At 34.8% G+C, this 24,340-nt stretch overlaps 2 protein-coding genes across 5 annotated transcripts; both read right to left on the bottom strand.

The window, feature by feature from the left end:
* Positions 1-11,798: 11,798 nt before the first annotated feature.
* LOC110643719 (vacuolar protein sorting-associated protein 29) lies at positions 11,799-17,287 on the bottom strand. 2 transcript variants are annotated; one of them, XM_021796192.2, is made up of 4 exons: positions 17,053-17,287; positions 16,687-16,863; positions 12,915-13,052; positions 11,799-12,260 (listed from the first exon to the last, which is right to left on the bottom strand). In XM_021796192.2, exons 2-4 carry the CDS (start codon positions 16,816-16,818, stop codon positions 11,958-11,960), a joined length of 573 nt encoding a protein of 190 aa, XP_021651884.2. In that variant the 5' UTR covers positions 16,819-16,863; positions 17,053-17,287; the 3' UTR covers positions 11,799-11,957. The 2 variants fall into 2 exon arrangements, with proteins under 2 accessions (XP_021651884.2, XP_021651885.2); XM_021796193.2 differs by having other exon boundaries at positions 16,687-16,829; positions 17,053-17,255.
* An 829-nt stretch (positions 17,288-18,116) lies between these two features.
* LOC110643712 (probable serine/threonine-protein kinase PBL3) lies at positions 18,117-22,846 on the bottom strand. Of its 3 annotated transcripts, none has more exons than XM_058137709.1 (7): positions 22,410-22,846; positions 21,941-22,060; positions 21,001-21,341; positions 20,783-20,918; positions 19,753-19,889; positions 19,495-19,618; positions 18,117-18,770 (listed from the first exon to the last, which is right to left on the bottom strand). In XM_058137709.1, the coding sequence occupies exons 3-7, from the start codon at positions 21,085-21,087 to the stop codon at positions 18,331-18,333; spliced, it is 924 nt and encodes a 307-aa protein (XP_057993692.1). In that variant the 5' UTR covers positions 21,088-21,341; positions 21,941-22,060; positions 22,410-22,846; the 3' UTR covers positions 18,117-18,330. The 3 variants fall into 3 exon arrangements, with proteins under 3 accessions (XP_057993692.1, XP_057993694.1, XP_057993688.1); XM_058137711.1 differs by having other exon boundaries at positions 21,941-22,057; XM_058137705.1 differs by lacking the exon at positions 21,941-22,060.
* Positions 22,847-24,340: the final 1,494 nt, after the last annotated feature.

The following is a 24,340-nucleotide window of genomic DNA, read 5'->3' as shown; positions in this document are numbered from 1 at the left end:
TTCAACAGCCTCTCCATTCGTCTTTTAGATTTCGTCTTTATTCTTCTTTTTTTTTTTTTTTTTTGTAAGCCATGAATATGAGTGGCTAAGTTTTTAATTCAGTTTAAGAGATTCAAGTTCTTTTGCTTAATTTGTGAGACCAAGTTCTTAATTTAATTTATGTCTTTTTGAATATATATTGTTTTCTGATTTCTTTGTCTTTGATCTATTGAATGATTTGCTAAAAAGGCCCATTAGTTAATTGTTTGATAAGATCAATTGCTAGTTCATCTTCATAATCTGTAATTATTGTGTAAGATTGAACAAGAGTAGCAATTAGGTTTTATTGATTATGATCCCAGTTTTTGATAATAACCTAAGGAAACAATAGGGTGGATTAAATGATTTATGCTTCATAAATTGTTGTTCAGCTTAACTACTTCCTTTTCTTAAAACAGTTATTAATTTGATGAGGATTGCTTAATACCAACTCAGTTAATAATTAGAATCAATAAGAGTGTTGGGCTCGAATTGATGAGTATAAGGAAGTTAGGGGTTTACCTCGCTGTTTGGTAAATCTACGTTAAGTATTCAATAAGAGCTAATTGTATTTCTTTTGTCTATGATCAAATCAATGCAATTGGAATGCGAATTACCTTGGACTGAAGTTTGTTTAAATTGAGATTTTCATATTTAGTTCTTGAATTTCTGATTTCTTCTAATTTTTTGTTACAAAACCCCCCTCCCCTCCCCACCAAATCTTTGTTTCTTTCATTTTCCATTACACAAGTGTACGAAAATCCAATAATTCAGAAAAGGATTTTGGGATTTCAGTTAATATTTCATAATTGGTGATTTCAGTTAATTTAATTTCTGGTGGATTCGACACCCATCAAGAATTTTGGGAGAAATTTGTTGCTTTAATTTAAAAAAAAAAAACAAAAAAAAATTTGTTCTTATAAGTTTTATTCATGATTAACTCTCGGAGAGAAGTGCTTTGTCGTTGAAATAACTTTTCTATTTTAGATTGAATTTTTGAAATTTTAGACAAGGTAAAGGTAACTTTAATGATGGATTTTCTCTCTTCCCCATACCATATAGCAATTTGTTTCTGCATAGTGAAATGATTAGTTATGTGTACTTTAAACTAGTGTCATGCATATTTTAGAACTTTGTTTAATCTATCAGGGCACTTTATAATATGTAGATACATAAATTGGGGGAAATAAAATGTTGAACTTGAAAATTGCTCCGCTATTTTAGTTAAGCAAACTAACCAGGGGTCTTCATGAACTCATGTTGATTCTCAAGCCAAAAGCTAGCGAGGATATGAGCAAGGTACTTTTCTGAAAGTGACGGTTGAAATAAAAAAAAAAAAAAAGTAACTGTGACAAGAGAGAAGTACCAATTTCAAATATATATAAATATATAAAAAAAAATATTTCTATCTCCCCTAAGATTTGCAAAGAACTATAATTGTTGTGCCTTGATAAATTAGCCTTGTCTTTTGGTATGTGTATTGACTTAAAATTTTATGGAACTTTAATTGTGTGAGCTTAATTGATTTCAAGCCTTTTGTTTTATGTTGAAAAATTATTGATATGTAACACCCCAAAATTTTAAATTTTATGAGCATTTTTGGTATTTTAATTTTATTTAAATTTTAGGAATTTTTTTGAGATTTTTCGGATTTTAAAAATTGGGTTCGATTTTCCGAAAATATAAACTTTGATGAATTTTAAAAATTTATTTAAAGACCACGTAGCAAAACTAAAAATATATTTGGAGTCTACGTATTTTTCTGAGTTTTCTGGAATTTTTCAGAATTTTTGACCTCGTTTATCCCGAGGCAGAGTAAAATTCAAAATTTTGTATTGAATCGAACCGCCGAATCAACGGATCGATCGGACCGGCCGAATCGGACCGCTCCTTTCCTTTTTTCTTCCTCGCGTCGCTCCTCTCCCCTTCTCTCTCTTTTCTCTCTCCTCCCTCCCTACGGCCACCACCTCCCACCTCACCAACCGGCGCCACCGCCACTCCCACCACACGGCCGCTAACGGCCGGAAACCGCGACGATCCTCCTCGCGCGCAGCTGCTTGGCTCCGGCCAAAATCCGGCCGATCCGGCCACCAATTGGACCGGGTCTTGTGTCTAAAATCATCTACTCGACGAGAGCTTTCCATAGACACCAAGAACGCCGAAATCCATTGAGCGGTTTGTCCGATTTTTACTCGGGAAGATTTTAGCCCATTTCGACTTTTGGGCTAGATTTCTCGAAAACCGTGAATCCCACGAGAAAACCGAGGGTACCAGCACGCTCCACTCGTCGAGAGCTTCGCGACGACATAAATTTCAAATTTTTTCGACACCGTTTTTCGGTGAATCCCATGGAACTTCGTAGTGTTTTTCCGAGCATTTAATGAGCTTAGAAAATTCTGAAAAATTTATGTACTAACCCCCGTGTTATGAGCTTCGTGTAGGTATCCTCGATTCGCGGAAATTCGACAGTTGACCGGGTCTGTGAAATTCGCCGCATGCACTGCACGGAAAAGTCTCGTAATTGGACCGAGGTTTTGGCTAGCCCCATTGTCGACGCCCAGCGCGTTCAAGTCGAATCGCAAAGGTAAACCCGAACTTTGTTTTTTCGTAATTTTCTAGTGCTTAAATAGGATTAAAAATCTATAAAATATTCGTGGTAGCTTAGAAAATTACGATCCTTTTTGCCATAGCTTAATAATATTGCTAAGGACCGCGGGGCAAAGTTTTAGAATTTTTAGAGCTTGTTTGGGCAGTTTTTGCAAAATGATCAATAATAAGGACTAAATTGAAATTTTACGTATTGTGATGGATGACTGATTTGATGGGCCCAGGAGGGGCTGTGTGATATGATTGAGCTGTGGATATATGGATTGTAAATATAGAAGTGTGTTTTGAGCCATTTTGCAGGTTGGATAGGTCCTAGGTATAGGGGAGACTCTGCCGGATTTTCGGCACGACTTAGGACGTAATTGGTCTTTTCTTGAATTGTATTGAGTCAATTGTATTAAATAATTGTAATATAATTGTCAGGTGAGCCGGGACAACCTTCTTTCTCCGCCCAGCCGCCACAGTGATTGTCGTCAAGTCTGTGAGTAAAATATTAATTTTAATTGTAATTTCGATATTATTATATGTTCAGCATACCCATGCATCACTTATATGCATATAATTATGTAGTTAAACTCTAGGCACGATTTATGTTGCATTGATAACTGTTAAAGTGCCATGAATGTTGTTGCGGTAATTTGGAGCAGCAGCGTGCGTTGGCGTGCGTGTGATGTGGTGTGGACTATGGATAGGACGTAGTCACGCTTGAGTTCTTCATGGGACCCGATCCTTCGAGAGGTAGTCACGGCTTGAGTTCTTCTGGGACCTCGATTTGGTTATTAAGTGAAAGTCCGAAATGAGTTCTTCACGGCACCAGTTGGATTTAAGAGAGTCAGATAGGATCGGCCCCATATATTATGATTGATGCTACAGGGTGCGTGAGTGCTCCAAATTACCTTTTTGATGCTATGATGTGAATTTATTGCTGATGTTGCATTTCATTCCACAGGTTGCATTAGTTTTAGATAGTTATAGAGATTATGGTTAAAATTGATATTTTACTCTCTGAGTCGAACGCTCACTCCTGTTCAAAAATTTTTACAGGCTACAGGAGGATACTTTTTTTGAGGTTAACCTGCTTTCTCCCTCGCAGGTCAATTATTACTGTTTGTATAAACTTGTTAAATCTTAGAATTTCCGCATGTGTTAGAAATGTTTATTTGATTTGGGTCTGTAAACTAATTATTATTTTGGGACCTGTAAACTTAATATGCTATGCATGTTTGATGGATTGGATGAGGGAGCTGAGCTCCCATTTATTATTATGTTGATGAGTATGTGGAGGGTGAGCTGAGCTCCCCAATTGACTATATATTGTGTTTACAGGTCGGGTGAGTCGAAAACTCCCCTTTGGAAAGTCCATTTTATGGCCGGACTCTGTCCGTTTGTTTTCTTGAATTTGGGCCCAAATGGGCCTTAGAGTTGGGTTAATGAACAGTTAGGCTTACTACGGGCCTCGGGGGCTTTAGGCTGGCCCAGGTCCTAGTGCCGGTCCGGCCCATAGGTTGGGTTGTGACATGATATATTGGTATGGTGTTGATGGAATTTTTTGTGATGGTTATTAGCTCACTTGCCTCTTATTTCAAATTTTTAATCTTTTGTTAGAGAATGTTGTGATAGGGTAAAGTTAAGGAACTTCTAAGTGGAGTTGATTGAGAATTTAAGTCATGCTTGAGGACAAGCATGGAATAAGTGTGGGGGAATTTGATAAGTGCATAATTTATTAATTTTACTTTCATCAAATTTAATGTTTCTAGGATATCTTTATGTCTAATTCAGTTGATTAAAGTATAATTATCTATTAGGCATATGTTTAGAGAGTTGTTGAAATAATTGTGTTAAATGGAGAAATTGTTAGTATTAGCATTAATTTGGCTCTTGCTATATTTTTCAAGGTTTTGGTGAAGTCCCAGAACATAGAAGTGTGGAAGGAAGCTTGGAAAGGTCGAAGGATTGAGAAGCGTTAAAGAAACAAAGTACACGGGTCTTGTAAACACAACCGCAGACCCGTGTAACATTCTGCCAGAAGAAATTCAGAGAACCGAGGAAGAGACAAAGTACACGGGCCGTGTAACTTGACCCGTGTAAATCTTTGAGACCCGTGTAACTTTTTATGCCAATGCGAAACATGATCATTCAGCTCCAGTAAGTTACACGGCCCTGGGCCGTGTAGTGATACACGGGCCGTGTATCCGTCGACAATCAATTTCCTGATTTTGCTCCAGTTGCAGTTTTTGACAGAGACTCTAAAAACCTAACCCTAGACCATTTATTATAAATAGAAGAGGCGGCAGCCGACTCAAGGGACCATTTCGAAGACACCTCCACACCTTCAGATCCGAATTCAATAGCCTCTCTATTCGTCTTTTAGATTTTGTCTTTATTCTTCTTTATTTTTTTTTTTTGTAAGCCATGAACATGAGTGGCTAAGTTTTTAATTCAGTTCAAGGGATTCAAGTTCTTTTGCTTGATTTGTGAGACCAGGTTCTTAATTTAATTTATGTCTTTTTGAATATCTATTGTTTTCTGATTTCTTTGTCTTTGATCTATTGAATGATTTGCTAAAAAGGCCTATTAGTTAATTGTTTGATGAGATCAATTGCTAGTTCATCTTCATAATCCGTAATTGTTGTGTAAGATTGAATAAGAGTAGCAATTAGGTTTTATTGATTATGATTCCAGTTTTCGATAACAACCTAAGAAAACAATAGGGTGGATTAAATGATTTATGCTTCATAAATTGTTGTTCAGCTTAACTACTTCCTCTTCTTAAAGTAGTTATTAATTTGATGAGGATTGCTTAATACCAACTCAGTTAATAATTAGAGTCAACAAGAGTGCTGGGCTCGAATTGATGAGTATAGTGAAGTCAGGGGTTTACCTCGCTGTTTGGTAAATCTACGTTAAGTATTCAATAAGAGCTAATTGTATTTCTTTTGTCTATGATCAAATCAATGCAATTGGAATGCGAATTACCTTGGACTGAAGTTTGTTTAAATTGAGATTTTCATATTTAGTTTTTGAATTTCTGATTTCTTCTGATTTTGTGTTACAAAACCCCCCGTCCCCCCCCCCCCCCCCCAATCTTTGTTTCTTTCGTTTTCCATTACACAACTGCACGAAAATCCAATAATTTAGTCTCTAGGGTTCGACCTGGATTTACCACTTACTGCAGAAAATATTTCATAATTGGTGATTTAAGTTAATTTAATTTCTGGTGGATTCGACACCCATCAGCCATAGAGTTCGATCATAGAATTTAGCCTGCTCCTGGCTCTCCCATAGAGATTGGCCTACTTCCTGGCTTGCTCATAGAGATCGACTATAGAGCTCGGCCATAGAGTTTAGCCTGCTCCTAGCTCTCCCATAGAGATCGGCCTACTTCCTAGCTTGCTCACAGAGATCAGCCATCTTCCTAGCTTACTCATAGAGATCGGCCATAGAGCTAGGCTATAGAGTTTAGTCTGCTCTTGGTTCTCTCCGAACCCATGTTTTTTTAAGAAATTATTATAAAAAAAAAAAAAAAGATTTTGCAAAATTTTAGGAAAAGGGGGGGAATTCAAGGAAAGGACTCTCTCCCGAACATCATATCTTAAAATGAAATTATTGTAAGGTTTAAGACATATAAATAAATAAAAATTAAAAAAATAAAAAAAGGATTGGCCAATCTTCAAAAATAATTATTTAGAAAAACAAAAAAAATAGAGAAGGACTTGAACTCCTAGGGCAGCATTTTTATCAAATAATATAAAATGACAAGAATGCACTATTGTTATGCATACGCTATTTCCAATCTCTCACCATCATAATCGAACTCATCCCGCCACCCGCATCTTGCTTTTATTATTTCTGATCTCTCATCATCATGACCAAACTCTCTTCTCTCTTTTTATTATGCCCAGATTCTAAGTGCAACCCATTATTATCCTACTCCTAATGCTATTTTAAAATAAAAGAAGAAATGTTTTCCATTAAAAAAAAAAGAGAAAATTATATTTATGTAGTACCACAATAAAATGACAACAGTAATATTTACAAAAAGGGAAAAGATGATCTTAACCCTATTCCCTTAGGAGTTCGGCATGACTTAAATAATTAAAGAACTTGGATTCTAGCTTATGTGAGATGCAACTTAACTACCAATTTTAAAAGAGACAGGACGAGAGTTTTACCTACAAAGGGGCTCTAAGCAATGATGGGGTAAGTATACTCTGACTTGTGAAGATTGGAGGTGGAGCCAAGGCAATTTTGAAGTGACGGGTTATGGAGAGTGAGCCTCTTTCTTAAATTCTAAGCTCTACTTTTTGAAAAGGGACCCCTTCCACAGTGGAGACTTTGAGTATTTATAGGAAATGGGAGTCCTAAGATGGAAGGTCAGGATTCTAGATGAAGAAAATAAAAGGTCTGGATTTAGAATGACAAAATTTGAGGGTTAAGAATTAAAGAGATAAAAAATTAAGGGTAAGGATTTAACCCAGGACTTCTTTATCATTTTCTCTTTAATCCTATGTTTGGGAATTATGCCTTATAAAATAAATCAAAGGGTTGCGGATAAAAGGTGCCAAATCGGTCTTTATTACTTTAATCCAATGGCCCAGGATTTATCCTTACAAATAGGATTAATGGCGAAGATCAAATCAAACCCCAAATACTTTAACCAATTCTAATCTGATGGTGAAGATTTAATCTCCAAAAATTAAGGGCCGGGATTAATTCTCTTTCTAAAAATCTAACATTAGTGGAGCTGGATATTTTAGCATCCTAATGCCCGGATCCCTCTAGAGCTCTCCTTGCTTCCTAGCTCACCCATGGAGATCGGCCATAGAGTTTTACCTACTCTTGGCTCTCCTGTAAAGATCAGCCTACTTCCTAGTTCTCCCATAAAGATTGGCCATAGAGTTCGACAATAGAATTTAGCCTTCTCTTGGCTCTCCCGTAGAGACCGACCTACTTCCTAGTTCGCCCATAGAGATTGGCCATAGAGTTCGGCTATAGAATTTAGCCTTTCTCTTTAATCCTATGTTTGGGAATTATGCCTTATAAAATAAATCAAAGGGTTGCGAATAAAAGGTGCCAAATCGGTCTTTATTACTTTAATCCAATGGCCCAGGATTTATCCTTACAAATAGGATTAATGGCGAAGATCAAATCAAACCCCAAATACTTTAACCAATTCTAATCTGATGGTGAAGATTTAATCTCCAAAAATTAAGGGCCGGGATTAATTCTCTTTCTAAAAATCTAACATTAGTGGAGCTGGATATTTTAGCACCCTAATGCCCGGATCCCTCTAGAGCTCTCCTTGCTTCCTAGCTCACCCATGGAGATCGGCCATAGAGTTTTACCTACTCTTGGCTCTCCTGTAAAGATCAGCCTACTTCCTAGTTCTCCCATAAAGATTGGCCATAGAGTTCGACAATAGAATTTAGCCTTCTCTTGGCTCTCCCGTAGAGACCGGCCTACTTCCTAGTTCGCCCATAGAGATTGGCCATAGAGTTCGGCTATAGAATTTAGCCTGCTCTTTGCTCTCCCATAGAGATCCACCTACTTCCTAGCTTACTCATAGAGATCAGCCATAGAGCTCGGCCATAGAGTTTAACCTGCTCCTGACTCTTCCGTAAAGATTGGCCTACTTCCTAGTTCGCCCATAGAGATCGACTACAGAGTTCGGCCATAGAGATTAGCCTACTCCTAGCTCTCCCATAGAGATCGGCCTGCTTCCTAGCTCGCCTATAGAGATCGGCCATAGAATTCGGCCATAGATATTAGCTTACTGCTAGCTCTCACATAGAGATCGGCCTGCTTTCTAGCTTACCTATAGAGATTGGCCATAGAGTTTGGCCATAGAGATCAGCCATAGAGTTTGGCCATAGAGATCAGCCAACTCCTAGCTCTCATGTTGAGATCGGCCTGCTTTCTAGCTCGCCTATAGAGATCGACCATAGAGTTCGACCATAGAGATTAGCCTGCTTCTAGCTTTCACGTAGAGATCGGCCTACTTTCTAGCTCCCCTATAGAGATTGGCCATAGAGTTTAGCCATAGAGATCAACCTACTCCTAGCTCTCACGTAGAGATCAGCCTGCTTTCTAGCTCACCTATAGAGATCGGCCATAGAGATCAGCCTGCTCTAGCTCTCACTTGGAGATCGGCCTACTTCCTAGCTCACCTCTAAAGATAGGCCGTAGTGTTCAGCCATAGAGATTAGCCTACTCCTAGCTCTCACGTAGAGATCGGCCTACTTTCCAGCTCGCCTATAGAGATTGGCCATAGAGATCAGTTTTCTCCTAGCTCTCACGTAGAAATCGGCCTTAGAACTCTTAAGAGGGATGTGACGATGCTCAAGTAGGTGTGGATGAGTGTATACTTTCCCCTTCAAATAATAGAGTTGATTTTTTTTTTAACCAAGAAATATTCTGAGAAATAATTTTATTTACTTTTTTAATTTTTCCAAAATTGAATATTAAAATCAGATTACACATGAAAGTGAAATTCAATAACTTTAATTAAACCGGGGCAATGTAAAATTGAAAATAAAATCAACGTGTAAAAAAAAATTGAAAATAAAATTATAAGGAAAGTGAAAATAACAACACAATTACACATATTTCTTATTGGTCCGGACAAAATATAGTATCTACAATTGTAAAAATAAAATTAATATAGTGAAAGAAATGATAATTTCCATTCCTATATTTAGTTCAATAGCAGTGGCGATGTTGGTCGCAGCTAGAGGATGGCGGCAGCGGCGGTCATTGTTGGACATGCATTACCTAATTTATGTATGTGTGCCTTATGCATGGTTATAAGGAAAACTACTTTACATATATACATAAGAATTTTACTGATTTTAGATCTATTTTGACATATAAAATTATCATGGAAGATTCTCAACTTATAATTACAAAAGTTCTCATGAAAAATCCAAGTTGCCTGAATGAACCTGGTCTGAATTGTGGAACCGAGGGAAGTACGTGGAGAATATAATGTAGTGGTGAGCGGTCACAACTCACACGGCTCTATCCTCAACCTTGATCTGTTCTTGCACCTCTTTTAACCTTTTCTTGCTTCTTTTTCTGAAGCTACAACAGCTTCAAGAATTACATGCAATCGCTTTTGGTACGTGGAGGCTATCTTGATGAATGCATATGTGGCTAAGAAATATATGTGCGAGGAGGTTTTATCAAATGGAAGACTGTATTTTGAGATGACACTTGAGTGTATGATCTAGAATCTTAATTCAAACCTACTTTTTATCTACGAGAAAAGGACTGGAGATGTATATAAAGAGATTGCCACCGGAAAGGGTCATTTTCTATCAGCAATTTAGTCCAGTGTTGCGTCCAGGTTCGCCACCGGCCCATGAGATGATTTTTATGTATCTTCTCAAATTTCTAGCTAAATGAGCACCAAACCAGCTCAAAAGATGGTCCCTGCAAGCACAAGAGGTCCTATAAATAAGATGGCAATTGGGTCACATAGCCATAATCTTACCACAGAAAGCAGTATCAAGTGTCCCCTAGAGTTCCCCTGAGCACTTCATTGTAGACTGAAAGAGTAGTTCGTTTGCACTGAAGTGTTTGGGGGAACTCCTGGTGTCACTTGATGATAAGATTTATAAACTCACTGTACCACAATTCTTTTTTTTTTTTCCTTTTCATTAATAACTTTTTTTTATATAAGTTTTACATTATTAATTGCAGTGAAATAGCATTATAACTTAACAAATATATATTATGTTTTTTTTTTATTGGAACTTGAAATTTTACGAGTTTATATACAACCTTAATACTGTTAAGTTAAAACTCATTGATCATACACCATATTAAATTCATCTTCTTATTTGATCAAAGATATATTAATTTATTCATTAAAAAAAATATATAATTGAGTTAATTATAAGTTGTGCGCAAGTTGGGAGAGTTGGAATTTCTTTTTAATTGTGAATTGTTTTAAATTTTATATTTTTTTATAAATTTAAATTAAATTATTTTAGATTGTGAATCAATTTAGATTATTCATTAAGCCGTTATATATATTGAAAAATGTAAAGTTACAGGTTAATTTATAACTTACAGATCATTTTGAATTTATTTTTTATGAAATTATTTTTAATTAATTTAATTTTCTTAATTAAAATTTTATATTGATTATATGTTGCAATTATATATTTGGTATTGCAAATTAAAATTTGTTATTGTATTAGCATATTTTATAATGCATTTTTATATAATCTTTTGTCTTAGAAAAAGCTGTTTCATTTCAATTTTTTTAGTACTTTAATTTCCCTCATTTTAATTTCCCTCATTGATCCTAATGGAGAATTAATCCTTTTTTTATTTATATTTTGAGTTTAAATTATCATTTACTAGCATGCATGGCACAAGTGTTTTTCATTTGATGATTTTTCAGGTCCCAAAACCTGAGTAGTGGTGCCTGCAACAAACTTGACAATGCAGGGCCGTCGAAAAGGTGGCTACAAGGCATGCTCGGAGCAAATTTCCAAGCTCTTTCCAAGCATCTTCAGCGACTCTTTCTTTTCTATACCCTGATGGCTGCTTCACCAAGTAGTGTCGCTGATCGCAGCCCCCACTTTCACACGCTAGAGCATCCTTGACTTTCTAGCAATTGGTACGTGGCAACATATTGTAATTTCTTCTTTCAAATTCCAGCACCGACTCCCTCACATGTGAAACAAAATAATCTTGTTTTTTCCCCTCTATACCTTCAACAGCAATTGCAATTTGCAAGACCTTGCGCTTCGTTGATTATCTTTAAAATCCAATCTTTCATGGCCTCGTTAATCGATTCCTAGACGAGAGCCAACCTGGCGAGAGATGGTCGTGCAGTACATAGTAACATGCTTGTTCTTGAAGAACCTAATATCCGACCAGAAAGCAACAATGATTGGGCTGTCACTGAATCCACCAGGAGGGGTTTGTCTGACTTCAGGTGAGACCCAAATTCCCTGGTGGTGAACTTGGCAGGACAGCTTGAAGTAAACTTGCAGCCGCATCGGCCATCAGGGTAGGGGAGTCTAGCTAGGTTCAGTTCTAGGACATGTTGAATTCTCTGGGAATGGAAAAAGAATAGAAAACACCAAAAAATCAGGGTTTTCTTTTCTTTATTGCTTGAATTCTCCCCTGAAATTAGAATTTTTGAGGCGCTAGAGACGTTTCATAAAAAACACATTTATTCATCTCAATATGTATTCTGCTTAGATTTAGCAACTCGATAACAAGGCTTCTACCTCTACAGCAAAAGGCCCCACGACAAAACAAATTTTAAGGAACTACCACAAGTCAAAGTAATCACTAATTAATTAGAACATGGGTCAATTTGATGAACGAGTAGTGGCTGTCTTCTTGAAATCAATTTTGTCAACCTTTACTTCCCCATCTATTAGTTCGTAAACATAAACCACAACACGCAACCCGTCAATGTCCATCAGCACAAAGCTTGGGTTTACATCGTAAGTGAAACTACTGTAGGCACCAGTGGCTGAGCCGGGATTTATAACCACACCACCCTCATGCTTGTAGGCTTTGAACTGATGGGTGTGACCAGTTACTAGGATATCAACATCCAGCTGCCTCTGTAACATTGCCAGTGAATCCAAGTCACCCCATGGAATGACCTGCAGAAAGAAAACCACACAGAGGATAAGCACCAAATGCAGGAAGAAAAATTAAAAATTTTTCATTATTGCAATTATCATGGAGGCAAATATTCCCCGAAACATGTTTACAGGAGAATTGAAATGAAAACCTGTTCACAATGATCATGTCAAAAAGAAAATAACCTATAATTTGATGGGATATTTCACATTCCCAGCAGCCCAAGTATTACTGCAGGCATTAAAATTTGGTGGCCCTTAGGCACATGTTAAAAAATTAATCTTTCTTTTAATGTTCAACGGAATTCATTGCATTATTACACTCTTCAGAAAGAACCAACTATTCAAACATGTCCTTGAACAGAAGCACATGTCATCATATCCAACATTACAATGATAGGACAAACTTGACATTTTGAGACATATAGTAACTGAAAATCAACTGATATTTTTAATACCACTAAATCACAATGTTTTCATTTTTCCCCAACAACAATAATAATAATAACAATACATGTAAGAGTCATTCAAATCAATGTAGATATCTAAAGGTTTGAATTGTAAGCAAAACAAGCTATAAACATAAAATTGCGTAGTGACAGTAAATGTACATTTCTTTAAACTTAGGTGACAAGATCAAGCAAACACAGAGGCATGGATGAATAAAAACAAAACCTGGTGACCATGGCATATTCCAAGCTTAAATTGGCCAATGGAGAGGGTTTTAGTCTCTGGATAACGAGAATCTTCATCATATTCACCATGAGTAATATGCAAATCAGGGCAAAGACTTTTCAAATAATCATGCACTTCCTGTTCATAGAAGGAACACACCACAGTACTAATATTAAAAAGGAAGGTAATGCCACCAAAAAAGATATTCAGAATTCCAACATCTACCATTTTATCAATAAACATAATGATTTTGTGTGCACATGCAGTAAGCACACAAATGCTGATTAATAATCCTATTTAAAATAATCTTTTTTCTATCTTGTTTTGTTGATCCAACAATCTTACTCTACACAATTTTGGTGGTTTTGATATGTTTCTGTATTTTTATTAACAATCAAGTAGTCATGCTTTTACAAAATAACTCAGGCAAATCAACAGTAGTTGCTAATTGAAAAGAAAAACTAGAAGAAGATGAAGAAAAATAAATCACTTCTCCGATTTAAAAAAATAATAATGGAAAAAAGAGGACCCAGCATGCACCATCCACCAAACCTAGGGTTGTAAATGAGCTAAGCCACTCGTCAACCACTCAAGACTCTGCTTGATAAAAGCTTGGGTTATTTGCTTAATAAGCCAAGCTCGAACTTGAATTTTAGACTCATTTAATAAATGAATTAGGCTTGAGCTTGCTAAAATACAATGGGTAAATTGCATCTACCATCCCTCAACTTAGATTGTTATTTCGTTTCAATCACTCAACTTCAATGCGTTAAAATAAACTCCCTCAACTTTAGTTTTGTTTCAGAAAAAGTCCCTTTAACCTACTATAGCAGATTTCCAAATTCATTTTTAAAAAATTAACACTATATTAATATTTAATCAAAATAAATCTATAAATTATTATTTTTTTATATAAAAATTAAAATATTGATAAAACATCATATATTAATAAAATATTATTTTAAAATTTATTAATATTATTACAAATTAATTTTTAATTAATAATTAAAAACACATACATAATTAATAATTTTATTAATAAATTTAGTTAAAATATAATAATTTTATTGATAATAATTATTAATTAATTTAATCATAAAGATAAGAAAGAAGGGGAAAAAAAGGAAAATAGGGCAAAATAGTAATTTTATTCTTTTTAATCAGGAAATCTGTTATTGTAGTTTAGGGGGACTTTCTCTTAAATAAAACTAAAATCGAGAGACTTTATTTTAACAAATTAAAGTTGAGTGACTGAAATAAAATAACCACATAAATTGATAACAGTTAGTGCAATTTACCTAAATTTCAACTTGTTTAAACTCGAGAATTGACTCATCTATAGGCTCATGAGTATATATGTATAACTATGACTAATAATAAGATAATTAAATTAATTAACAATAACAACAACAACAACAACAACTCAGTCTTAGTCCCAAACTAGCTAGGTGAAAATCACCATTATCAAAGCGCGCCTGAGGCGCAAGGCACAGCCCCAAGCGCCCGAAGTTAGGAAAGGCGCAGCAGCTCATCGAAGCGCATCGAGGTGTGCCTCAAGGAGGCAAGGCGCAAATAAACAAAGTGGCTAGGGTTTCACTTTTAAAAGTGCACCAGCAGCCAGTGAAAAGAAGAAGAAGAAGAAGAAGAAAAAGAAGATGGAAAGGAGAGATCAAACCGGGGATTTCCAACAGGCATGTTTTAATTTTTCTTGTTTCTTCTTCTTCTTCTTCTCTATCTCTCTCTCTCTCTCTCTCTCTCTCTCTCTCTCTCTCTCTCTCTCTCTCTCTCTCTCTCTGTGTTTCATCCATGGCGCTGCACCCCTTTTTTTTTTTTTGCTGCCATGCTCTCAGCTCTCTTCCTACCCATATGTACCCCTCTCTCTCTCTCTCTCTCTTTCTCTCACTGTGTATTATCCAAGGCCAGCAGCTGCACATTTTTTGTTTTCTTTCTTTGCCATGCTCTCCTTACCCTGTGCCATATGCTGTTTTTCTTTTTTTTTTTTTTAGTCTAAATTTGTGATTTTGTTTATTGTGAATGTGTAAAAGTATGTTGAGACTGGAGATGCTATTATGCTAATTCCATTACTCTCATTAGCTTTTAGTTTTATTATTTAATTAAAAATGGTTTATTACTTTATTTTCTTATTGCTAATTGCTAATAGGTCTTATTATAAATTATTAGAAATATTGTAATTTCTACTCGTACTTCTTCACTTCTTGAAGATGAGGACGAAGATTATGACTATGAACATGTTGGTTTGAAAGATGAGTATAAGGAAGATAATGAAGTTGACGAAGAAGATAAAGAAGATGCAAGAGGACTTTGATGTTTCTATTGATGTGGATTGAATATTTAGTAGTTTACTAGTTTATTAAACTTTAACTTTTAGTAGTTTATTAGTGTTTTTAACTTTTTACTCGTTTATTTTTATCTTTTTCGGATTACAAAATTATTATTACTTGAATGCTTGTTGGTTATTATTATCTAGTTTTATGTTACTTGAAGTGTGATAGGATATTCATATTTTTTCTTAATTTTTAATTTTTAATTTTTTTTAATTTTTGCTCCTTGCCTCACTCGGGTTCGAGCTTGCGCCTTGCACCTAGGCTCCAAGACACCTTGGCGACTTGGTGCACCTTAAGTCTTTAATAACTATGGTGAAAATCTAACGAGCCAAGCAGGAGCTATTTAAATCTTGACTCAACTTATTTCGTTTACAACCCTAACCAGATCCATGCACATAAACTTTACTTGCCTACTTGCCCTCAAACATCTTCTCCTTCTCCACTCTCTCTCCCATAGATAACATCATGCACACAAGTTGTCACTCAAATCACAAATCCAGGCAATTTGGCTTTCAATTCTGTTATAAGGGATAGTTCCTACAATATAAACCCATCAAAAGAACCATTTATTTGTAAAAAAGATGGTTGAAGGGGGCTACCAAGTGCAAACATTTTTTTAGTGGCTTTTGCATATAAAGCACATTCAGCAATAATGAATTTCAAAGTTGAGTAAATCCTTAGTGTATCTTACAATCTGGATTTGGTTTAATCCCTTTTGTGTAATCTTCATTGTTGAATTTCTACGCAAAGTGTGAGGAATTAAGGCTTGCAAGCAAGGTACTTAATGAAATTACTAACAGGAATCTGGTTTCTTTAAGATAAGTGGCTATGCAAGGGAATGGCCAAGATATAACTCATCAGAGCTCTTCCATAGTAAGAAGATGTGTGATCATTTCTGGCGTCTAGTTTAACAATCTATCAACTAAGGACTTATGTAAGATGTTATAAATAAAAGTTCAGGAATGTAATTGATAAAAATTAAAGTCTGAGAACTCGACCAGAAAAACAACTAAAGTTACTTCTTAAATTTAAACCAATACTAGTTTACCCGGAGACCACTTTTCACAGATTGAAAAGAGACCTTCACTTCACTTTTCACAGATTGAAAAGAGACTTTCACTTCACTTTTCACAAATTAAAAACAACTTAATTTACTTCATAAATTTGATGGGAATTGGCTTTAGTTATAACCAATGCTATGGAATTAAATTCCAAAACTTATATATACCAAACACATGATATATAGAATATTGTCGAATTCATTTGAACCCAAAAAAAAAAAAACAAAACCTTAAACAAGAAAGGGAAAAAATAAACCATATTAACAGCTAGAAAATGAGGAAGAAATCATCCAGTCAACTCCAAATAAACTAACCTTGTAAACAAAAATATAAATAATTAGCTTAGTGGGCAAGAGAGAGAATTACTTTAATGCAGAGATTGCCAGTGCAAATGATGTGCTGAATCTTGCCAGGAACAAGCATGGACTTGAACTTCGGAGGGAGATCCGCAGCCCTGTGAGGTATGTGAAGGTCTCCTATTGCTAAAACCAGCACCATTCTCTTCAAAACTGATTAAAAAATCGTCATGAACATCATTATAATCTGCATATATTACAAAAATAAAGGAAACCCAAATCAAAATTCACAAATTTGATCAAAATGCAGAGTTGCCCATCCAAAATTAGCTCAAGTGTTCCCAATTCAATCGTATAATAGGGGTGCGTAGAGAGATTCCCATCAAACAGAACAAAAGCTTCATATTGAAAATTCAGGAATTCGAGTATTAATTACCTGGATGAGTGACTGATTTGAGAATAAGCCGATCAACGGCGACGAGCCAAGGGAAGAGGCGGAACTTGTCCTATAGGTCCGCAGCGCCAAGTTGAACAGTGACGGTGAAGATGAAATCTGAAATCTGGTGTTTGTTAGCTTTGGATTGTTGGGATCGTTAACTTTTTATGTACCGGGTCCATCCTTAGGACCCATAACCTAAATTTCCTGGATTTTATATGTTTGAATAATAATAATGATAATAATAATAATAAGCTATATTATAGAGTATATTATTTGTTGCACACAAAAATAATAAATTTTATATTTATATAAAAATAATTATAATATAAAAATAAATATATGAAATTCACTATTTTTATGATCGAGAATACACACCATGTACACTTAATAATTTACCGACATTAGCACTCCCTTATGTGTTACTATTAAGATATTTCTTTTTTCATCAAGTTTCTGACTTATTACTTAATCCAGCTACTTCTCGTATTTGCTATGTAGTATGAAAATGAACAAAATTTTAACAACTTCTTACTTTTACCAGTCATGCATTTTAATTATTTTCTTATAATATAAAAATAATCAAATTTCATAATTTGCTTTACCATTCTACACAAGTGTTTTCTTAATGGTAAATTGAAACTTTTATCTTCTTGTTTCCAACCTCAAACTTCGACACAATCGGTGGACGAATGTTTTATTTGTCCTAATTAACACACATGAAAATCGAACTTCCTGAAACTATATGTACATATCAAGATTTTTGTTTCTTTTGTTTTTATGTAGGACTAGCCACGATCCAATTTCTAGCCTCAATTGGCTATTCTGATTTAAAATTCAATAGGATTGAAATTGACTCTTAAAGGTTCCTTCGATTCAAGTATGCTTCCTTAAAAAATAAAAAGTCAAATTTTTCTTAATTTTAGAAAATATGTATGCGCTCAAGATGCACTAAATAATCCCTCCAAGGGAGAATTATTGTATCAAGATCAGAGAGGTCGAAAAAAATTGATCTGCATAGATCGGTTGGGGCGGAGAACAATTGCCATCCTTTAGAATGCATGTATCAAGCAAAAAGGCTATTGACACCAGATACAATTACATGACTGAAATGCAGATTACCCCGAAAACAAAGCTACAGATCTTCCAGAGTACGGGTGGTGACAATGGTGATAATCTGTTTTAGTAGGAATCAAAATTGCTGCGAGATACACGCCCAAATTAGATCTTATACAAGAACATATGCAAGTGAATGTAAAATTTACAGACACGATCTAATCAACGTAGTCGTGGAGATGGCCGGTGGGATGGCAATGGGGATGCGCTTGGTGTTAGATTAAGAGGAGAATGATGATGTCTCATTGGGGATTTCCGAACAGTTTGAAGCTCTGACTGGGAATATTTTGTAGTTTTTGGGGACTCTATTTGCTCCAATGTCGCTAACACCTCAGACATTCGAGGCCTGGCTTTGGCTTCAGAGCTTAGACACTGTAAGGCAAGGTTAGCAGCCATATAGGCTCCTTTCTGAGGATACTGTGCCCCCAACTTGGTGTCCATTATCCGGAATAATCTTCTCTTGTCACCAAGATAGGGTTTTGCCCATTCTACCAGATTCTGCTCCGCACCAACCTTTGTTTTATCAACAGCACGCCTTCCAGACAGGAGTTCAAGTAACACAACCCCAAAGCTGTATACATCACTTTTGGCTGTCAACCTACCTGTTCAGAATGGAATCTTTGTTACATTCATAATTTTGGTTCAGTTTTAGGAAATTCCATGGACAAGATTATGAGATGCAGACGGTGAATCAAATTAGAATATGAGCCCTAATTTTTAAATGTATTTACAAAAGACAATCTACATTGTAATAGCCTTCCAACATTGACATATTCACTGTAAGGACACAAGTGACTTGATAACAGGAAATAGATGTTATATAAGAGTGTTTGCGCCCATGGACAGAGAGGTAGGTCCTAAGAAAGAAGGGTTGGGTAGATAAAATGATTAGAACGTCAATGTCCCCTTTCTAATAACCAAACCATTCTGTTGCCATAACCAAGCCTTCAACAGGCAAATGTTTCTGCGATGACAAAGCCTTTAACCTCATGAACAATTTAATGAAGCCTTTTCTCTAATTACCAATGTCTCATTAGGGAAACAAATACTAGGACGATAAGGAGAAGCAGCCGTTAAACATAATAGAAAAGGCTTAGCGAAGAAAACTGGTCAGGGCCACCAGGCATCAGTAATGCACCAGTTCGTTCATCAGAGGTGAGATTGGACACATAAGTTTCGTACAAGAACTAACAAAATAAAATGGATACCTATAATTCATCACAAGATGCAAGACAACATGAAAAATTCGCATGAACAAATTATTTCTGTTAGTTTCAAAAGGGACAAGGAAATGATGATAGTATTTAGGACAAGTACTTAACAGACCTGTAGCAACATATTCCGGTGCGGCATAGCCATGAGTACCCATGACTTGAGTGGACACATGAGTTCTATCTCCAGTAGGGCCTGCCTTGGCCAAACCAAAATCAGAGAGTTTTGCATTGAAATCCTGCATGCACAAATCCAATGCATTATCATCACCGGAAATATATCAGATCCAATACCACCTTTATGGGAAAACAAAAAAAAATCCATCATTCATAAATAGCGAATAAATTCCATTCCCCTTTTTATTCAGCATACCGCATCCAGTAGAATATTAGAAGCCTTAAAATCACGGTATATGACTTGGGATTTTGCATCATGAAGGAAAGATAGCCCTCTGGCAGCACCTATGGCCACTTTTATTCGCACTGCCCATGATAGCGGCTGAGGCCCTCCTAAATAGAGAGGAGAACAAAATTTACCAAAGTTTACCAAGTGTTCTCAGATGTATGCACAGGTATTTTCATGACTTTCAGATACTTCATTTGCAAGCCTGCTTATACCCACATGCCAAGCCTTAAAAAAACCCATGAATTACACATTCTATTCATCTTGAACACTTGTTGAGGAAAAAATAGTATGGCTCAGAGCTTTGGAAGAGAAGTAAAAATAATAAACAAAAAGTAGAAATCAACATCACAAAAAATTTGAACAAACCAATAATTATTCACTTCTAGGTATTTTATGAAGTCCTCCAAAATCTGCATGTGTGACACTGCAGCATCTATTGTTTAAAATCACTAAGGTAATTAACGTTCATCAAGACTCAAGTAAGGATATTTGGGAATAGAAATGATTAAGACAAGTAAAGATGTTCTCCTGGCAACTTTGAAAATTATTGGCCTTTATTCATCCTCTTTTCTAACACGATAACTTATCCCGAGGCATAATTGGCTACCAAATCTATCTAAGAACACATTAGACAACTGAAAATAACCACAAGAAGAGCAGATACAAGAAAAAACACGGTGGGAAGAGCAAGAGAAGCATTAAATTTTGCAAGAGTGCACTTATATCAAGAGGCTGTCACAGTTCCATGTGGCATCATCACTAAAAGCAAATGACCAGTCTAAGATAGAAAAAAAACAGGGATCCAACCAACACTTTATCTATTGGGAAAGGAAAGTGTAGCACTATTAAATTACCACAATGTCAGCACAGGAAGGATATTAAATTTCTCTGATTTCATTACACAAGGATTTTGAATCTCCTAGAATTAAGAAAGTAGAACAGGATAGAATATTGACCAAATGATTGTCAGATCATATCATTTGAATTCATTACTTACTTCTGAATAGATGATTCTCTAAACTCCCTTTCGGCATAAACTCATATGCCAAAAGCCGGTTCTCACCCTCCAAGCAGTAACCAATCAGCTTGACCAGATTTGGATGATGAAGTTGGCCAAGATAATTAACTTCTGTCTGAAACCAGCTAGCTATCAGTAAATAAGCAAAGATCAATTTTGGACAACATATAATAATTTTCACAGAGGAAGAAACATACCAACCACTCCTTGTGGCCCTGGAAACCTTCAGGTTTAAGCTTCTTGACAGCTATAACCATTCCAGATCCAGGCCTTGCAGCAGTCATTGTGTTTTCATCAATCCATCCTTTAAAAACATAACCAAAACCACCTTCACCTAGAAGACTGTCGGGACGAAAGTTTCTGGTGGCATTCTTTAGTTCATTGAATGTGAAGGCCTTTAAATTTGGGGATGACAATATTTCACCTTCAGTCCTTGGAGTAGGAAGACATTCAAAATTGCTCGTTCCACTGTAAGATGGGATGGTCAGAGTAGAAGGAACTGAAGAACGGCTGGTTTTGCTGGAAACTCTTGAGGCTCCTGATGCAAGCAAGAGAAAAATAAATGAAAATTTTCAGTGTTGACAAAAGTATCTGCAGCCTTTCAAAAGACCACCATTACCAACGCTCAGGTATCAGACATACAAAAATAAGATTCCAAAATCAATATTTGCATTCCATCCACCAAATACTTACAAGTTAACCAAACAAGCTTTTACCATTTAAGCCTGTAACTGAAACCTCCATTAATCTTTCCAACAGGCTTAAAATTTCTTTATGTATTATTCGGACTAACCCAAACAACATACTTGCGCATGCAGTAATATGCATTTGCCCAAGTATGTTGGATGTGATTTGATCTGTTGAACCTTAACTTAAAAAAGGTTTTTTTTTTTTAGCAGAAAAAAAAGGCAGTGCTCTTAGCATAGAGATTTTTTGCCTTTTTCTTTTGTAGGGGGTGGGGTAAGTTGAGAGGAAAAGTAATCACTGAAATTAACATTTCTCCCTAAGGGGATTGCTTACTAATGGGTTAAATGAAATACAAATTATAAAAAAATTGGAATATAGGAGTAACCATAAACATCAAGTCCTTACATTAAGTATAATTTATTAAGTAATAAAAAGAGTGTATAGATCTACCAATTTATACCGAACGCGAACTTGAAGAATCCATTAATCTAAGGGCAGATGCAGCCATCTGAATAAGAATTTCAACCTTCACATAATAACCCAAACGCACAACCAGCAGCTCTTTGACTTCTAATACGAAGTATCAAGTAAAGTAAACAAGCTATATTTAGTAGAAACTAAAACCAACAAAATTAAAAGAGAACGTTATCGTTTAAACAAGCTCGTTAGAGTTTTGCTCAAGTGAAAAATAAATGCAATAAGTATCCAACCTAAGCCCCCAACCCCGCAAAAAATAAATAAATAAATAAATGAAGGAAAAAAACTAGCTCACAGTTCAGCAACAGTAAAGCCATTGAAAACCTTACATCTGAAGAAATAACAAAATAATTCCATCAAATTAAAGCAAATTCCATTTAAAAGAATCATAGAAGGGATAAGATTAGCACCGCTTAAAGGTCAAAATCGAAGCAATAATTACCAGAAGGAGTATGTGAACCTTGCGTAACATCAACTTTAGCTGCAGAAGAATCTAAACAGTTTCCCATAGGGAGCACCAAAGATAACCACTTCAACCCACAAAAACGTAATGTTTTACCTTTCTTCCAATACTCCGTACGTTTCTCTAACGATTAACAAGTAACCGTAAAGGCATAAACTTGAGCTTCCAATCAGAAGATAAGCAAGAGAAAAACAAGCAAATGACTTGTGGGTATTCCTATATAAAGTCTGGTTTGATAGAAAGCAAGAGATGGAAGAGAGAGATAGAAAGAAGCAGGAGATAAGAAAGAAGATGGAAGAAACCAAGGTGTTCGATGTCCTGAGGGAAGAAATGGAGAGAAGAGAAAACGCAGAAGAATTATTGTCCAGAGAGAGTGTCTGTAGACACGACCAAGCGCGTGGGGACATTGCCACCTTGCAAAATGACGTGTGCACTACATCTGACCTTTTTCATTTGGTTTGCTCCAGCGATTTCACACCAATGCCCCATTTTTCGTTCTGCTAATAATCATAATCCCATATTATTACCTAATTATCCTTTTCTTTTTTTCCTTTTTTTCTAAATTTATTTAAAATATTTATTTAACACTGAAAATAATTTTTTATTTTTTATTTTATAATTTGATTAAATAAAAATGTTTAGAATGATTTTAGAGATTTTTATTATAATTATAAATTAGTTGTTTAGAAGCAAAACTCATGTTGGGCTTGTGCTCCATTCCATTTCATTTCATTGGATTGCTTTGCTTAATTGGCTTCGCTTCAAATTCACTCTTAATCAGAGACTTTATTGATTCATCTAAAACTATTGGTTGACTTAATTCACATGCCTCATACATTCAATACACGTAATTATTGCCACTTTACACATTATGATCCAATCTCTAAATCCTTCGATCCCACATGGGTCATTAAATCATTACCATTTCACGATTCAATCTTTACAATTTTTAACTTCAGAATATATCCTAATTAGCAATTAAATTTGTTCCACAAACCTTTTTTTAAGAATTATCTATTTTAATCTTATATTTTTAAATAAATTTAAAATATAAATTAATAATTCAAAATAAACGAGTAGGAATGGAAATAATCAGGTTTTCATAGATATATAATATAATCAAATCAAATCATAATATAACATATTTAAGTAATAAATAATTAAATTTAGAGTGGATTCATATTTAAAAAATAGTATTCGTGACAGTTTTAAATTTTATATGTTGTGTAACCGGTTTTATATAAATATTTAATTAAATATAAAATATATATTTTTATAATAATATTTATAAATTTTATATTTTTATTTTAAATAAAATAAAATTTAAATATTTTATGAAATTATTAAATTTTTAAAATATAAATTATTAATAAAAAATAAATTTTTGTGTAAATTATTAATTAAAATATATAAATTAAATGGGTTTTATTTTTTTTAATAATAATAAGGTTTGTGATGAATTTTAATAATTGACAATTAAATTTAATCAATTTTGAAAATAATTCATATTTTAAAAATATTAATCCGATTTAGACTCGAATATAATGATTTTTACAAATAGTCTACCCATTGCATCTCTAGAAACGAGACCATATGAGGCATATTTTATATATTTATTCTCATGAAATTTGTAACTCACATATACAAAATTAATAAAATTGATCTCCAAAATAATTTCACCTAAAAATTACAAGTTCTCTATTAGGTTTTTTTTTTTTTTCATTTGTCAATTTTACCATTATCTTATTATTACAATTATCTAATATATGACTTTTTAATTTCTTAATATTTAACATTTCTGTTAATTTTTATTAATAATAATTAATATTGATATGTTAAATAAAATTAATTAGTATTGTAAATTACTACTAAGCAATATGTGATTTTTTAGTTTTTTAATATTTAACATA

The sequence above is a fragment of the Hevea brasiliensis genome, chromosome 2 (genome assembly GCF_030052815.1).
Source record: "Hevea brasiliensis isolate MT/VB/25A 57/8 chromosome 2, ASM3005281v1, whole genome shotgun sequence".
NCBI classification, from domain to species: Eukaryota; Viridiplantae; Streptophyta; class Magnoliopsida; order Malpighiales; family Euphorbiaceae; genus Hevea; species Hevea brasiliensis.
The sequence above is the reverse complement of the archived record's forward strand: the minus strand, read 5'-3'. Positions and strand labels throughout refer to the sequence as shown.

Excerpts from the sequence above, each read along its gene's own strand:
- LOC110643719 (XM_021796192.2), bottom strand. The coding sequence starts at position 16,818 with ATGGTGCTGGTTTTAGCAATAGGAGACCTTCACATACCTCACAGGGCT. Across the intron at positions 13,053-16,686 it reads CTGGCAATCTCTGCATTAAA|GAAGTGCATGATTATTTGAA; the intron begins GTAATTCTCTCT and ends TTCTATGAACAG. Across the intron at positions 12,261-12,914 it reads GAATATGCCATGGTCACCAG|GTCATTCCATGGGGTGACTT; the intron begins GTTTTGTTTTTA and ends TTCTTTCTGCAG.
- LOC110643712 (XM_058137705.1), bottom strand. The coding sequence starts at position 22,476 with ATGGGAAACTGTTTAGATTCTTCTGCAGCTAAAGTTGATGTTACGCAA. Across the intron at positions 20,919-21,000 it reads AGGGCCACAAGGAGTGGTTG|ACAGAAGTTAATTATCTTGG; the intron begins GTATGTTTCTTC and ends AGCTGGTTTCAG. Across the intron at positions 19,619-19,752 it reads CTAATATTCTACTGGATGCG|GATTTCAATGCAAAACTCTC; the intron begins GTATGCTGAATA and ends TTGTGCATGCAG.